Source organism: Alosa alosa, chromosome 21 (genome assembly GCF_017589495.1).
Source record: "Alosa alosa isolate M-15738 ecotype Scorff River chromosome 21, AALO_Geno_1.1, whole genome shotgun sequence".
Classification (NCBI taxonomy): Eukaryota; Metazoa; Chordata; class Actinopteri; order Clupeiformes; family Clupeidae; genus Alosa; species Alosa alosa.
Window position 1 is genome coordinate 687,185 of NC_063209.1, and position 18,403 is coordinate 705,587.

Here is an 18,403-nt window from a genome sequence, read left to right on the forward strand (position 1 = left end):
CCTTTAAAAATAAAAATCTGCCTTCCTCTATGGAATTTAACATAGGGGTGCCAATACTTACGACCCCTGTTTTTTAAGGAAGAGCATTTATTTATTTATGATACATTATTCATTCACAAAGAAAATTGGTGTCCTTAAAGGTTGGATATTTCCTCATTTTTTACTTAAGGCATTAAGATCAATTTCCAAAAGATGATTTTATATTCCTCTTTTTAGTCAACTTTAGCAGATGTGCCATTCTGGAGGTTACTGTATATAGTATACACTACCGGTCAAAAGTTTGGGGTCACTTAGAAATTTCCATTCCACTCCATTTATACACAGAGCTGAGATAAGTTGCAGATTACATTATGTGCTTACGTAATTGCAAAAGAGTTCTCGACTGTTGTAGAAAAAAATGGCTGATCTTAAATGCAATATCTACATTGCCCATTAACAACAACCATTCATCCCATGTTCCAAAGGCACATTCTGTTTACTAATCTGATATCATTTTTAAAGGCTAACAAAACATTGGAAAACCCTTTTGCAATTATGTAATCACATAATGTAATCTGAAAACTGCTGCCCTGATTAAAAAACAATGCAACTGATCTCAGCTGGTATTCTGTCTATAATGGAGTGGAATGGTAATTTCTAAGCGACCCCAAACTTTTGACCAGTAGTGTGTATACACAGTGCTGCTTGAAAGTATGTAAACCCCTTGAACAGTTTGGAGTTTTACGTTGTTTTATCATGATTTTCTTATTTTATCACCAGTTTTTAAATAGGATCTGTCAGGTGTGAATATTTATCAAATGCATGGACTTGTTTAGAGGGAATTGTGTGAGAAGCCAAAAAATCATGCAACATGGAATTAATATATAAAGTAAGTGAACCCCCAGCTGTATTGGTAAAGTCAAGTAGGTAATCGATTAATGTAAAACATGAAATGTTGATTTTGTTAACAAACAACTGAACATTTTCACACATTGGACTTTTAAAGATGTCTAATTACAACATTGTTACATTAATTACCTGTAATGATGTGAGAGAAGTGTCTTGGATGGCAATCTCCAAATTGTTGCTGGATAAGAACAGTGCAAGTATATTTTTGAGCCATACATGGCAGAAACATTATGTTGTTGTTGCTGTTGCTTTTTTGGGAGGTATGAGTTCTGTTTTGTATCAAGCAGAAATAACCGCTTGACAGAGCCCACTGCATTGGTAGCTGTGCACTCATATTTTCCACCGTCGGTCACTGAGGCACTTTTGATGTAGAGTGTTCCGTTAGGAAAGACAAAGAAACGTTGCTTAAGCAGTTGAGTGGGTTTTAAGCTTGTCCCATCGGGAAGAATCCATTTAATGACTGGTTGGGGTCTCCCCATTGCTGTACAGTTCGCATAGATACTTGTTCCAATAGATATTGCCAGGCTTTCAATTGCTTCCTCATTGATGGTTGGCAGTGAAGATATAATATTGATGTTATAGGTAATTGTATCTTCCCCAGCTGCATTGCTGGCAATACATTTATAGTACCCTTGATTTGAAAGAATTACTGATGGAATGTTCAGTGTGCCGTTAGCAAAAAGTGAGCCTATTGCATTTGTTCCCACCTCTTGCAGTAAGGTCCTGTCAGGAAGAATCCAGGAAATGTGTGCTTTGGGTTTTCCCAGTGCAATGCAGTGCAGGTTAATTGACTTGCCTAGATACACAGAAAAATCTCTTGAGGGTGGATTTACAATTTTTGGAGTCTGAGCCACAACAAGTAGAGTGACCACACTATGGGCTGCACCAAATATATTTTGTGCTGAACACAGATACTGTCCTTCGTCCTCTGGCTGAAGACTTCTGACCACAAAAGTGCCATTTTGAAAAACTTCAAACTTTCCTAAACTTTCCTCATATTTTATACCTGCTTGAATTGTAGCACCTGCAAAGGAATAAACAAAATACTCATGTTAAACTGTAAGGAATACTGTAAGTAATATCACCCCAAATTGTGTTGTGCGATCATAACAGTTTCTACAAATCCCTGCTGAAGACACATCACAGTAGCACACATCTTTTCTGCTTTCACAATTAAATAAAGTGACAAAGTTAATGTGAAAAGGTTCAGCATGTTTGATGTGTTTTGTACTTTTGGCTTGTCACCATTTTAGGCCACCCCACAATTCAGAGGGATCAATCAGGGGGTATATTTCACACCCTGAGTGTACAAAGAAGGAACATTTTACCCTGTCACCCCTTAAGCATTCTGCCCACCCTCAAATGACCCATATGTTGTAATAATAATAATGATAAGATGATCCTCATGCTCACCTGTAGACACCCTCTTCCATGAAATCGTAGGTTTAGGACTACCAGTGGCCTGGCATGGAAGAGTCACATCTGTTTCAGGTGGAGCGGAAACCACAACTGTATTCATAGATACAATCTGTGGCTTCAATCCACTAGCTGTGGAGTATATAGTGTAAGTGGCGACTGGGGTAGGGGAAGGTGTTGTAGGCTTGTAGGGATGGTCAACTTTAGGGGTCTGCTTAGATATGGGAGTGGGCATGATAATCTGTGGCTTTGGGGTGACAAGCTTCCCAAACTTCAAGAGAAGAGAGTTTAACTGTGACTGTCTGTATCGATTGCGGAGTCTGGAGAGCAGCAACAGGTCCTTGTCACTGGATGAAGATGAATGATGAGTTCGATGAGATGCAATGGTCCGGCCATTTACAGTGTTATGGATGGAAGTTGTGGGTCTTGGAGACCAGTTTACAATTTCTGGACGACTGGTCATAAAAGAGGTCCATTGTTGGAAGTTTCTAGATGGCTGCCGTGTCAAGCCAACAGTGTTCAGAGTTGTAGCAGATAAAGGCATAGTAATGGTGGTCTCATTTTTTCTTGGACAGAAAGTTGTTGATGTGGAAAGCAATGTATTTTCTTTGTGGTTATTTCTTTTGATATTTATGTTCTTACTATTTACATGTTCATTATTTGTATCATTTACATGTTTCCCTTTTGAATAAACATTATATTCATTTTTTGATATTAGACTTATGCTCTCATTTAAAAATGTCACATATTTAGTCGTATAATTAATAGCTGCATTTGTAGTGTGCACTCCATCTTTCGTGCGCTCATGAGATTGTAGGAGATTTGTAGTTGCTGGAGAATTTATATCCCCACTTCTAAATGGATATTTTTCAGTATTCCTATCTGTAGGTGCTAAATTTATGTGATATCTGTCTTTTGTTTTACTCCAAGATGTTGCATTTATTGAGGTCTCAGTTGTTATGTTCTTATTAGAATCAGGAATATATCTGTTAGGGTGAATTCTTCGCAGTGGTGGTCTTCTGCGTCTTAAAGGTGGGGGTCTCCTTATTTGTGTTAAATTTGACTTTATGCTTAATCTGTTCCTCAACTTGATTTCAATCCTGTTCTCAGATTTTGACTGAAGTGTTGCTGTGTCATTGTTTCCTCCAGGAAACTCTGAATAACCTGTGTGATGGTTTTTAGTTTTCATAACTGTTGAACCTAGGTTTTGATTTTGATTTGATTCATGTTCAAGCGCTGTGCTATTAATTGTATCTATTGTATATGTGTTGGTGGTAATTACACTAGTGACATTTGTTTGTGATGTCATTGTTGTTGTCTGGGTATTTGGTGGCAGTGATGGACCTTTAGCATTGACTTTTTCCACTTTCTTTGCCCTATACGTGGAGCCCATCTCTTGTACAATTTTGTTCACCTTCCTGGAGCTGTGCTTCCCTCGGTTTCCCTTCCCACCTCTGGAAATCCCAGGCCATCTTTCTTTCCCAAAGGTTTTTTGTTGTTTTGGAAATTGATACTCTGTCTCTTCATAACCTGATCCCTCATGTTCAGTCTTAGTTTCAGACAGAGGAGATTCATTTTCATTTATGCTGACTTGTTCTCTCTTTCCCATTCTTTCATCTGTGACAACAAGAAGATGTGAAAGCATATCAACTCCATAGAGATTTACTGCCAAGCAGCTATATACTCCAGTATCATCATGGCTGACATTTTTTAGAACTAGGGTATTATTCTGAAGCATAGACACTCTCCCCTTGGGCTGTGAGGTTGTAAGGATCTTGGAATTAGGGAGATACCAGCTGGTTTCACTCGGATGAGGTGATGACACTGAACAGTCGAGTGTAAGCACACCCCCACTGTCCAAAGAAATCCTCTTGCCATTTAGATCACTTTGCTTTGGCTGTTCTCTGACAGCTAGCCGGAAGGACACTGTATCCACATCCATTTCAGTCTTGACTAAGCAGTGATAAAGACCAGAATCCGAGACAGTCGTATTCTTAATATGTAATTTATTGTCCTCAGTTACGATATTTTCTGAATCAACATTTTCAAGCAGCATCAAGTCAGGGAGCATCCATTCCACGTGTTGCTGTCCTGAGCTGTGTACATTACACTCAAAAGTCACATTAGATCCCTGAACGACTGACTTGATTTGTGTTGCTATTCCTCGTTGTATCACAGCCCAGGATGACATAACTTTGTCATATGTTTCTTTGTGACTTGTGAGGAATGTGCTGAAGTTTAAAACAAGCTTTTTTGTTGTGGTTTTGCGTCGGTTAAGCTGGAGTGTAATTCTTGGTTGTAACAGCCATGAGGGTTCAGCCATTATGTGTCCTTTAAGGTCTGTGAAATATGAAGAATCCTCCTCAACTGCTTGGGAATACTGAAAAACAATCTTGGAAGTGTTCTCATGTTTTGCACCTCGTTCTAATAAAGCAGGACTCTCATAGTAATATGCAATAAGCCTCCACATGTTGTGCAGCTCATCCCTGTCAATGTCACACTCCAGGTGGCTCATCAATGTCACATTCACTATGATTTCAGAGTTCTTGAGGGTCTCCCATATCACTGATGTGCTCTCTGATGGTCGACTTACTTCACAGGCGACATGTGCTACATTCCCATGACTGTCTGACAATGTAAATGTAAGATGGCCCAGTGGTGGCTCAAGATCTTTGATATATGGAAGGTCTGGCTCAGTACCCTCCCAGTGGCTTATCTCTCCAGTTTTCAATGGGGAATCTATGGAGGGACGTTTGCAATCAAGCTGTTCAGATTTTAGCTGGAAGACTTGGCTGTTGTTCAGGAGTTGTGGTGAGACACATGTGGCACAATTTACACCGTCACCAGAATCCTTCTTGCAATGAATTGCACCTGTGAAGGCAGAAAACATCAAAAGAGACAATCTGTCAGATGATTTGATTTACTTTAGATATAGAAGGATTTTATAGATAGAATACCTTGAAATATGCTTCCTACAGTAATGTTATGAGTGTAGAATTCTCACTGTATTGTTGTAATTATAATTACAGGGTTTCTTTTATAAGTGACAATTATGGCAAGTCATTACAGCATTTATTCTGATCTACTTCATATCTAGCACCAGTGGTGCCAGAACGAGTTTCGGAATGCAGGGGCTAGATGAAAATGAAAATGCTATCGTAGGCTAGCATAAAAAAATAACATAATTCGGGCACCCAAATGCAAAAATTTCCCACAGTTTGAGACAGAAATGGAAAGACTAAAGGCAATGACTTTTCAAAGGGGTAGGCTAAGTCACCCAGGAGGGAAAAAAATATAATTACCACATATAACTTTTGGCATATTCTACAACAGCTATAGACCACCAATCAGTCCCTCCAGAAATTTGCGTTGTTGCGATTGCATCAATTAACACAATTTCAACTAATCCCCGCAAATTCTGGAATGAGTGTGGAAAATGAGTGTAATTCCCCAAATGGTGGAATATCCTTTTAATTGTAATAATCCTGCAAACGTAATACTTTTCCACCAACATAATAACTGTTGCCTACTGCCAACGTAATAAACCAATTTCCCACCAACGTTTGCAAGAAGTTATAACGTTGGTGGGAAGGTTAAAAAAGTTATTCCATTTACTTACCACCAATGTAATAAATGACTGATTTAGTGAAAATAATATCTGCTTTATCAGTTGTAATGGTATGGTTGTCAACATCTCATGACCATAAAGCTTTGTACCCCCTAGGGCTGGGAGATTTTTTTCGATTAACTCGAACTTGACGTTTAGTCTGCTTTCTCTGTAACTTCCATCACATATGCTCCCCTTGGGCTTCAATAGTTCAGAGTGGACTCAGCCCTCCCCCGCTTTCCTTACAGACACACAGACAACATGGCAGTTAACAGGGAAGAGCTTGTTCCAAAGGAAGGCACAGTTTCATCCGTTGTTTTCGGTGTCAGGCGCAGAACAAATAACACCACATTGCAAAGTGTGTTTAAAAGCTGTTGCTACCAAAGGTAGCAGCACGACAAATTTACACCAGCATCTTAAACAGAGGCATGCAGCCGAGTGGGAGGTTCCTCTCAACAAAGAATACGATTTTAAATATATGTTTTTTTATTTATATTGCATCTTTGCAGTAAAATGATTCTAAATCTACAGTATCTGTTGCTTGCCTGTTCTCAGGGAAGGAGACTCCAGGGGCCTATTGCACAAAACTAGGATAAGGGATTATGCTGGGATATCTTGGTTATCCTGGCTCAATTTATCCGTGATCCAGTTGCACAAAAGCGGGATAGGGGGCAGCAGGATATGTTAGGGTATAAGTTACCATGGCGATTTATTCTGTGGAGCTAGCCTGCTCCAGACCAGGCTAAATTCCAGGATCTATTTAATCTCATCCCTTATCTCAGAGGCCGTTTACACGACACCGCCGGGTGGATTTTCTCTTACCGCTTTCACACCTTTAACGACTCCGGCAAGTAAAAACCTCACGTGTACACACAGAGGTGTAACCAGCTAAATGTGCTGTAGGCTAGTGCATATGCCAGACCAGTCGATGGCGCCGCTGTGCAGAAGCTTCACGATAATTTCGCGTGAATCGCGTAGAAGAAAACATTGTTGAAACAGTTTGTTAAGCCAGAGAATGTCTAATAAGTGCTCTGGTTAAGCAGTCGCATGAAATAAGGAGACTACAGACAATTCGGTTTTCAATTCAACTGTTAAACTAATAAAGTTCATTTTCAAGGTATGTGACTGCTATGTGAAATTTCAAATGCTTAGCCTACACATTGCATTAGGTCTGAGCAACACTGGAGAAAACACTAACATGCAGTAAGTTAATGTTTAACTAAGTTAAGCTAACGTGTGCTTCTAACTTAGCCACTAAAGGCTGATAGGCTACATTGTGCACATAAATCATGACAGGGGAAAGAAAAACATTTTAATATGATAAATAAATGGTTTGGTTTGTTTTGACAAGCAACATGTCAGGTCGAGTGCCGTGGCTGAGTTGAGAGGTGGGGCTATGTCATCATAAAGTTGCCGGCTTCGCACCTACAGGCGTCTACACGGCGAAAGTTAGCCGGCGGTTTCAAAAGTTCCCACCTCGGAAGCCGGTTTCAAAAGCTATCGGTTTCAGCCTCCTAAACTGCCGGCGTCGTGTACATGCAAGGCGTTACCGTTAACAAAACCTCACCGGTTTCACAAAAACCGGCGTCGTGTGCACGGCCCCTCAGTCAGCAGTCACCACAAACAGAAACCAATAGTTATTCCACTGCCCACTCCACATTGTTATCACATATACCTAGACCCACTGTCATTATTTAAACGTTTGTGATCATTAATTAACTCTTACATACTCACCATTCCTGACCTGTCATGCAACAATATGACGTCACGGGAGTGCCTAACCATTTCGCGCGTGGTGGTCGCGGCACTAGCTGCAATATTCTCCTAAACAGAGGTGTTGTTGTTTGTTGCTGTTGTGAAAAGGCTATCGCTACCCACTTCACACCGTAGAAGAAGCAATGAAGCCGCTAGTTGCCATGGTGAATCAGTGAATCTGTGATCGGTGGCAGGGTCTATTTGAGGGAGCCGTGAGCGCGCACTTATCCAGGATAGGTTTCACCTGGCTTGATGAATCTGTGTCTGCTCATCCTGGCTTGGTCTTTGTGCAACCAATTAAAGGAGAATTCCGGTGTGATATTGACCTAAAGTGTATTGAAACATGATACCGAGTGTGAACGTATGTCTCATAGCCCATCTCGGCTTGTCCCCTGCACTCCAAAATCTGGCGCTAGTTAGCCGATGCTACCAACAGCTTTTTCAATAGTGGTGCTTCAGCATCGGGCTAGCCATGCAAATAAATCACTGTTTTACACCCATTTACGAGGCTCAATGTATCTCCACACTTCATTGGTAGACTTCCGAGGGCCCTGACATTTAAAACCAGACATTGAGAACTTTGAAAAAGCACTGGTAGTTTACTTACAAGACGATTTATACAGACAGTATCTTCACGAAGTTTAGCATTTGCAGCCATCTTGAATTTAGTCACGATAAGTCGAGTAAGAATGAACAGCTATGATAAGGGATCAGATTCCAAAAATAATTCAGTGGAAATGCATGGATTCCAGTTTCTTCCAGTAGCAGCAACTGGAATCCATGCATTTCCACTGAATTATTTTTGGAATCTGATCCCTTATCATACCTGTTCATTCTTACTCGTCGCTCGACTTATCGTGACTAAATTCAAGATGGCTGCAAACGCTAAACCATCCAGCTGATCCCACTCCAGATCTTCAGCCTGCTCAGGTGCAGTTCTCTCTGCACTCAGAGCATACCTGTCAACACTCCCGTTTTTCCTGGGTTCTCCCGTATTTCAAGGTCATCTCCCAGCACTCTCCCATTTTGTCATTTCTCCCGGAAAACTCCCGTAATTTGCATGGCCATCAAACTTCATTTTAAAATTATTGATCCATTCATTTTTTCTGTTTGTCTGACATCTCCCAGGTTGTCAGACTGTGTATGAACTACACCCTACACATACACAATCACTTACTTTCAATTTCAACCGTTTTGTCATAGGCTAAAACCTGGCAACCCAAATAAGGAAGCGGGTGCCGACTGCGCAGCCTGATTCTCGCAAGCGGGCTAGTTGAATAGCCTACTCCAGAACTAGCTGAATTTAATTGATTAACACATCACATAAACTGTTAAGCATTGTTGATACACAATTGACAACTTGTTCCCTTGGAACCGAATCCGACAGCAATCAGCTTTGGAGTTTTGGAAGTAGGCCTAGGCTTCAGGCAGGCAGCAGCTGGTGGATACATTCTGGCATGCATAGGCTTTCGGTAAGGTAAAAGCAACAACCGAAATGCAGTGTTGAAACACGTGTATGAAACATGTTAAAGATGCAAACACTGATCCGGTACAAACACTGACCCCCCCCAGAAAAAAATATTCTCCCATTTTTGGAAAGCTAAATGTTGACAGGTATCACTCAGGGGTCTCGCAGGAGTCCCAGTTCTGCGTAACTAGGCTTGCCCTCAAGCCTCCCTCCCGAAGGTGACGTGGTGCCAACCCGGTCATCTGGCCATGCCTCCTGTGCCCAGCCCAGGGGCGCCGAGTCCGCTGCTCCTGTGCCCGCAGCCCAGCCACCCGACGCCACGCCTGCAGCCCAGCCACCCGAGGCCACGCCTCCCTCTGTCTTTCCAGCTCCGCCTCCGCCCGAGCCCTTCTCTGTCCCTGTCTCTCCTGAGTTGTCTGTCCCAGTCACCGTCCCAGTCACAGTTCCTGTCACACTCTTCGTTCCTGTCTCTCCTCCTGCCTCTGTGTCGTCTGTGTCGCCTGTGTTCTGCGATTCTCCTGCCCTGCCCAAGCCCTCTGCATCTGCCCTGTCTGAGTCTGCGTCTGCCCCGTCTGAATCTGCCCCATGACTTCTGTCGGACCAGTCCCTCCGTCTAGGCCCTCTCCGCCCACCCCACATTCAGTGTATTGTTTTCTGTCATGTGCTTTGTGTTTACCTGCCTGTCACCTGTCTTTGTCTCCACCCCATCTCCTTCTTTGGTCTGTGCTTCCTGTGTTGTTAGTTTTCCCTCCGTTTCTGCTTCCTCACCTGTTCCCTGTTATTGTCTCGTTGGTTTCGTCCAGTCCTCTGTCTTTCTGTTAATTGGTATGTGTATTTCTACCCTCCTGTTTCTCTGTTCCTTGTCGGATTGTCTCTCTGTTCACCCTGTCGTAGTCATGTCTGTTGGTGAGTTTTTCTTAATTCTGCCTGGAGGAGTCTTGCACTTGGGTCCGGGATTAGTGTGTGCTTCACCTCACTGTGTGTTCACTATGTGCTGAGTGTGTTTCACTAATTCACGGATTAGGATAAATTAGTTACTAATACAATAGTTATAAACTATTTTTTACTAGTTTCAAAGGACAAATGGCAGTGTTGTATGGTTTTGTAATGAATGTATTTGTAGTATGATTCTCTCTACGAAAATAAAGTATGTTGCACTTACAGTAAATCGCTATAGTTTCCCGGGTTTCTTGATGACCTTTTCTCTAGCTGTCAAAATTAACAAGGTTCAAATTTGGCACAGATGTAGCTCAGGTCATCCTGAAATGATGTAACTAAGGTGTCGGAGCTAGCGACCCTTGGGGCCAAGATGGCAGCCAAATCCAATATGGCTGCTGCTCGGGGTTCCGACTATAACTTTTGAACCACATGAGCTACAAATACAAACTTGATGTCTTTTTCAGCTTAATTGATCATGGGAAACACATATGAATGTTTATATTTATGACTCATTATATCTGGACGCCTTAATCATCCAATTCCAATATGGCCGCTGTCCAAAAAAGCAGTTTTGACTGTAGTATGGGGCCTTACACCCCATTGTTTTCGCCAATTTATCTACAAGCACCAAATTTGGCATAGATGCAGCTGAGGGCATACTGAAATGATTAAGCCAGGGTGCCCGAGCCAGTGATCCCTGAGACCAAGATGGCTGCCAAATCCAATACGGCCGCCACTTGAAAAGGGATTAGACTGCATATTTTGAACCAGATAAGATAGAATATAAAGTTGATAAATATTTCACTTTTTCTGGCTATGGGAAACACAAACAATATTTAGATTTATTATTGGGTATATGTGGACCCTCAAAGTCCCCAAATCCAATCTGGCTACTGTCCGAAAAAGGGTTTTGACTACAACTTTTCAACCAAATACATGTAAGCTATAGATGAAAACTTAATATAATTTTTTTTTTTACCATGCCAAACACATGGGAATGCTTACATTTGTGATTTGTTGATGTAGCCCACCTAAAATGCACAGGGCCAAAGTATTGTAATTGCTGCAATTCTTCATTGCCCTAGATGGCTCTGCTTAATCTTTGTTGGCTGAGCCACCCTATGTAGTGTAGCTAGAGAAGATCAACTATCTTTTTCCCTCTCGTCAAGTCAATCGTTATATGAAGAAACGAGTGAAATAAACATTATGAAACTGACCATTTAGAACACAGGAAAAAGTCGTTCAACACTAGCCTAGAAATCTAGACGCACCCTAGCGGCGGCAAATTAATTTGCTCACCCTGTACGTCTAGTATCAAACCATAGGGATTTCTATTGGCTGACGCCGTGAACGTCATCCAATCAAAGCGCTCTATTTTGTTAGAGAGTCTTAAGGCGGGCTTAACAGGATGACGACAGTCCTGCGACGGTGAACAACAAGGAAGGTGGCTATGGCGAACGAAGAGCGGTTGTTTGAATCAGCGTTGGCGTCAACTTTGGAGGAGTTGGACTTGTGCTTTTCTTTGAAAGTTGAGCAACACAATGCACTTAAGTCATTCCTTTCGAAGAAGGATGTATTTGCCGTTTTGCCGACCGGATACGGATATGGTCGTAGCGCTGGCCTATTGCATGCCTCGGCAGTTTGAAAGACAATTCTCTGCCCGCCCCTTGGATTAAGCGAGGTGAATGGTTCGATGCCAGACTATACATTTCAATGATATAGGATGGCCCGCCAGGCTAGTTCAACAGTGAAATTAGCTAGTAAAAGTGTCTAGAAGCCTTAGTTATCGTGAACAGCCTTTTATACTTTTGTTTTCTTTTGGATAAATTTGAGAATCTCCGGTGAGTACAACAGGAGGGAAATTGCTTGCTAGCCTGCCTTGTTAGTTGATTCAAAATGAAAAGATAAGCTAATGATTCAATACTATGTGCATTTTATGTTACTTTGCTATTTCTGTTATGTCCTTGACAATTTAAAAAAACAGTCGGAGATATTTGATATGATTTTGTTTGCTAATCTACCGATTACCGTTTTCTAATCTACTGCTGCAATTTAGAACGCCATTTTGGTGCATACATGTGCGTTAATGATGAAATGGTGTAATGTGAATTCATGTTTATTCAGCTACGAGGTTATTCTAACGGGCTAATGTTTTGAGGCTTAGTGCCATTGTAAAGAATGTTTGCAACATCTTTTGCCGACCTATTCATGGCTACATGATTTTAATGAGTTCATGAAGTTCAGTAACTTTCTAGATAGGACATGTTAAACTTGTGAACTGTAGCACTTTGCACTATTGACGTGTATGCATACCACCAGCGGTCCACTATCTGCCAATCTGATTTTGCTTTTTGGGTGGTTGCTGGAGAGGTTGTGGAGAAGTAAAAGCAAACCACACACACATATTTTTAACTTGCCCAGTAATAAAGTCTTTCTGGGTAGGGGTAAAGAAAGCCTGAAGCAGTTGACAAGGTTATGGAAGCAACCTAAAACACCAGAACTACATCTGTGGTATAACACAATAAACAAAGTATTTGAAATGGAGAAGCTTATTTATGGAACTCTGCTATTTCAATGTATCCCAATGGATGTACTGCTCAAGGGGAAGTTCAAACACAAAGCATGCGGAATAAAGTTAATAGCTTTAAATAAAACAATGAAATCACACTGTTTCCATTTTCTTTATAGCTATTCTTATCATCAGCCTGAATGTAACATTAAAGATTGTTGAAAATTATGTTTTGTCATTTGACAGGCCCAAGCATGTAGTCAGAGGCATGGGGTGCAAATGGATTTTGACTGCACCTCCCCTAACTTGAATATCTTCCCAGAAAATGAATCACTACTAAAGCCACACAAAACAAAAGACTGTCACTTACCCATGTGCTTCTTATTCCACTCTAACAGCCATCTTAAGTTGCAGTCACATATCCACGGGTTTTCATGTACAGAGAGGCTCTCCAGTTTGCTCAATGGCCTCAAAATGCCAGGCAAAAGGTATTTCAGATTATTATCTGCAATATGGAGGTGATGAAGGCCAGAGCTCCGAAAATGTCCGAGAAAAGAAAGAGTGACAAATGTGTGGGGATGTAGGTCTCTTAACTGGTTCCCATCCAGCTGTAACAGTTTTAGTGATGTGAGTCCATTAAAAGAAAAGGGCTCTATGAAATCAATGAGATTGTGATCTAGATGAAGACGAACAAGGCCTTTCATTCCCTCAAGCATGCCCTGGTAGATGGTCTTCAACTTGTTGTAACTCAGCTTCAAGATCTAAATAAATAAAACTTTCATGAGCCTTGTCAAGCCATTCATGTCAGTTGACAATGTAATAATATTTCAGTTTTTAAAATGTCAGAACTTAGTACAGATACATTAAATTACATTTATTCATTTAGTTTAAGTTGAAAGCAACTTACAAATGAGGACATTCAAGCTACATCACAAAGGAGGACTGTAGGGTAACAACACTACTTAATTTACAAACACCACAAGACAACCAGAGGATGAAAGTGCAGAAGTACCAGAGAGAGTTGCTCTAAGCGATGCTGGGCAACATCACTTCTGTTGACTTTCAAACAAAACAGTGAGCTCGCTAGCTCGCTACTTCCGTGCAATTGAGACTCTCCTAAACGCGCATCTCATCTGTGATTTGCTATTTGCTGGAACAGTTTGTTATGTTTTTATGGGCTAGGTTTTTTGACTTGAATATAATGTGGGCAGCTAAGGGTGGCCCATGCAATAATGAGCATCAGGGCCGGTTGCACCAACTGGGCTTTGCTACGCCTGGTCCTAACTGCTAAGTTGGTCTTTGTTAAGACCAGTTTTAAGAATTGAACGTACGTCGGTTGCACCAACTAAACTTATGCCTAGGCTTAACTACGCCGGTCTTAGCGATGCACGTTCATGTGAATGCCTACAGAACAATGACAACAAGCATACATACAAACATCATGCAACGTTGTATGTGCTGCACATACACGCCCCTTTTAGGGGAAAGATGACCGTTTGGATTTAATGGAAACCTATGGAGCTGCATAGAAGTGGGGAGCAAAAAGGGCTTATACTTACTAAATCTTTGAACAAACGTGAATAAAAGGCACAAAATAAGGTTGGTGTAAGAGTTATCTGTGTGTTCATGGGATTAAGGTGACCATTACGTTCCTATTTTTTGTTTTGTTTACTAACAGGAGTGTCAAGAATGTATTCACAGTCAAGCTGCCTGTGACTGATTGTATAACTACCCAGATAGCAAGCACACGTTGGCCAAACGTTGGTATTGGTTGGCAGTGTCGGAGGTGGAATTTCAACGGTGAAACAATATCAAACATCAACCCCTCAAGCAATTGTATATCGAATGTTGGTTTATAGGCTAATCATGTTCGCCAACAAAACCAACGTGTCACGTAGACATCAGCAAAAATACAATTATTACACAAGGTATATGCAACAGCCTTTCAAAAAATATTAAAACAATGTCTGAATGAATAGTTGGCCAAGTGGGACTTGTATTGCCTCTTATAATCGCGACGCCCTGTGTCTCTCCGGATTTTGCTAATTAGTGGTAATATGCTTGTTTATTTCAAGTATTTTCGGTAAAAACAGTTTAGCGTACATATCGTACACCCGACAGGAACTTTTGGACATTGGTTCCTGCAATCCTGACATCTTTATCAGCGCAATCCCAGAGATTGTTAAATAAACGAGTCCTACGGACTCTGCTACACCGACTGAAAGGAACTTCAGGCGGTCTAGGAAACGTAAACAAAGGAGGTCTTGTGGAGGAGTTTGAGCGAGGCTAAAGCTAACTCCACATCGACTCACTCTTCCAAGCCTTTTCCTTGCCAATGTTTGCTCCCTGGTGAACAAAATGGACGAACTGCGTCTGCGGATCACCACACAGAATTATTATGGACTGCAGCATCATCATCACGGGTTGTTCAGTTCCACGGTCATCGTCTTGGAGTAAGACGGCTCCTGCCCCCATCTTACTGGCATCGACGTGCAATTTAAACGGTTTGTCCATTCGCGGCGCAGCAAGGAGAGGGGCAGAAGTAAGCAGGAGTTTGGCTTGTTCAAACGCGCTTTGGCAAGCAGGCGTCCAATCGAACGACAACTGATGAGAAATTCAGACAAAAAACCCTAGAATACCCAACCATCCCAAGGAATCTCATCAGTTCTTTTTCATTAGTGGGCGGAGGAAACTTGTCAATGGCCATGACTTCTGCGCACACAGGGCGCACGAAACCTTGGCCCACAACTTTGCCTAAGCAGGTCTCCGTTGCCCTGGCGAACTCGCACTTCACCAGGTTAATGGTGAGATTAGCTTGGGCCAGGCGGGTGAAAAGCTGACGGATACAGTCCAGATGTGAAGTCTCACTATACAGAACGACGTCGTCCAAATACACGACACATCCATCAAGATGCGCAACTATTTGATTCATCAAGCATTGGAATGTACTGGGAGCGTTACGTAACCCAAAGCTCATGACGTTGTACGCATACAGGCCACTCGGTGTAATGAACGGCAAAACCTCATGCGCGCGCTCCGTTAAAGGAATTTGCCAATATCCCTTCAACAAATCAAATTTACTGACAAATTTAGCCGACCCTACTTGATCCACGCAATATTCAATGCGCGGCAAGGGGACTGAATCTGGCTTAGTGACATTGTTCAATTTTCGGTAGTCTGTGCAAAACCTTTGTTCACTAGCAGGCAAGGTGAAGCCCAGCTAGAGAACAATTGTTCAGCAAGGCCATGATTTAATAGATACTGCACTTCTATCTCCAAAAAGCGCTGGCGAATAGGGGAAGAATACCCAATGTCTATGTCGTGACTTATTACATGAGTTTGAGTGGGCGTGTCCGAAAACAATGTCGAGAACTCTTTTATAAAAGCTCCCAACTCAGATGCCTGGTCTGGGGTAAGATGACTCAAAATTAGCGGGATATTAGCCAATGATTCCGACCAATGATTCCGAATTTTTAAGTCTTCCTAACAAGACCGCATCATCTGGCTCACACACGTCCACCTCATCCAGTGCTGCCACCACTGGATGGGGAAGGGCAGACGCTGCAGGACAATTGGAGGGACACTCAGGACTGCCTTCACCCGATGCTGCCACCAAAGGGCTAAGGACAGAGCACATAACAGCATTAACAGTTGCAGTAGACGATTCATGGTCGGCAATCACGCATTTACGTTCAAAGTAAGGCTTCAGTAGGTTGGCATGACAGAGTTGCGTCCGTCTCTTTCTGTCAGGCGTAGCCACCACGTAATTATCATTTTGCTCTATGCTCAGCACTCTGTAGGAACCTGCAAATCTCGCTTGAAACGGCGAGCGTATCACTGGCAGGGTTTGGTGTTTGGCAGTAACTGAACGGAGGGGATACGCTGCGGGGTAACAGGTTGTTTGGCAAATCACCGTCAGTAGGTACACACAACCAGTTCTCGAACGAGGCAGCGGACCCACACAGTCGATTACAAGGTGTTCGAAGGGCTTAGGTGCAGGGGCAATCAGCCGAAGAGGGACTGGTTTAGGCATCTGGTTTGGTTTACCAGTGAACTGGCAGATGTGACAGCTTTTCACATAAGCAGCGATGTCCCTTTTCACCTGAGGCCAGTAACAATACCGCAAAACCGTGTCGTATGTTTTCTTCACTCCCATATGACCTGCGTCATCATGGGCCGTTTTCAGAACTAATTTGCGCAGCAAGTATGGTACTACCACCTGCCGACAGTGTTGCCACAGTTACCTTGAAAAAGTAATCTGATTACTGATTACTCCTTTAAAAAGTAACTTAGTTACTTTACTGATTACTTGATTTTAAAAGTAACTAAGTTAGATTACAAGTTACTTTATTAGTTACTTTCAGCAGCTGCCGACAACACCCCCACCAATCAACATAAAAATGATTACCAGTTTTGCCAATACTCACTACACTGGAAGTGCATTTTAACAGTAATGTCAACAATGTATAGCAGACATCCCAACCTAACCTACTTAGATACTGAAATTCTGATTCAGTTTGTTCAATGATGTCTAGTCAGTACACCAAATAAGGAAGGCCTATTGATAGAAATTGTGATACTAAAATATGTAGATTTTGGTAGTTTGGCCTTTTCATGTAGCCTTGGCAACTAGCCATCTAGTATAGGCCTGAGTAATATGCAAATGAAATTACACTTGTTAAACTCACCTCAACAAGTCTTTTGCAATCATTTAACCTGCCGTGAGCAATGCTAAAGTCACTATTACAAACAGTGCAGTGTGCAAGACTATCATTATGTTTTACTCTTATGAGACAATTGGGTACACTTTTGTGTAGTCTGATGTCAAATGGGTCTTAAATGTTCCTTTTTGAGGGGCACTGACTCTGCCATGACGCTCCTGTTCCTAGATACACTGACTGAACTGATTAATTCAGTTCGGGAGAAAAGAGATATAAGCCCACCTACACTGAAAACTGACTGGTTGATTTAGCAAAACACATCAGGATGCTCTCTGTCTTGGATGCGCTTGCAGGCACACACGCACCACTCCTCTCTCTCTCTCTCTCTCCCTCTCCGTTGTGTCCGCATTAAACTCAGATGCACAAGCGATTTGAAGTCTGGTCTGGCTTGCGTGCTCTTGTTCGCTCTAGGTTCTGGGAGATTTTACGTAATTTGCGGCCGTCAGGAAGCCGCTATCAATATGTGGGAGACTCCCAAAACTTCGGGAGACTTGGGATGTCTAGCTAGACAGCCCCCCCCCCCCAAAAAAAACCCCCACAAACCACTAAAGTAAAACAAAAGGAATAAGAAATTCTGCCAATTTGAACTTGAAGTATTGTTAAATGGTGCATTGTCACTTTAAGACTTTAAGAGAGTCTAAACGGTTCTCATAACGTCCTTTTGCCAGATGTTGCTCACAAATGATAAGGCTGATCCAACTCTAGCCTTTGTGTACCATTATACAAAGACTGTTTGGCCAGTATCGGACGAAGCAGAGAAGGGCAACACTGACTGCAAAACAAAGGATTCAGCCGAACCAGTGTCGCAGAGTATTTTAATGGGGACCTTTTCACCATCAGCGCCTAACGACACAGTCCCATCAAAAATAAAGGGTGAGAACGTTCAGTCCCGGCGTCATGGGGGGGCTTTGGGGGGCAGGGCCGCGTCCTGGAAGTCATCTGTGCCCGCCCTGGACGAGCTTGGCTGCACCAACCAACCCCACTTCCCCAATCCCATAGATTGATTTTGAACATTAATTAAATGTAGGCCTATATTATAGGTTTGTCAATATAGCAAGTAGCAAATAAAACTTCTGTAAAATCTGTATTATTCCGTAGCT

General features: G+C 42.1%; 1 protein-coding gene across 1 annotated transcript in view; it reads right to left on the reverse strand.

Annotated features, from left to right (window-relative positions):
* si:ch211-159i8.4 (matrix-remodeling-associated protein 5) overlaps positions 1-18,403 on the reverse strand; it is a 34,086-nt gene that overhangs the window by 2,771 nt on the left and 12,912 nt on the right. The window contains 3 exon segments of the mRNA XM_048232237.1: positions 1,018-1,912; positions 2,302-5,175; positions 12,953-13,343. Coding sequence (XP_048088194.1) covers positions 1,018-1,912; positions 2,302-5,175; positions 12,953-13,343 — 4,160 coding nt within the window.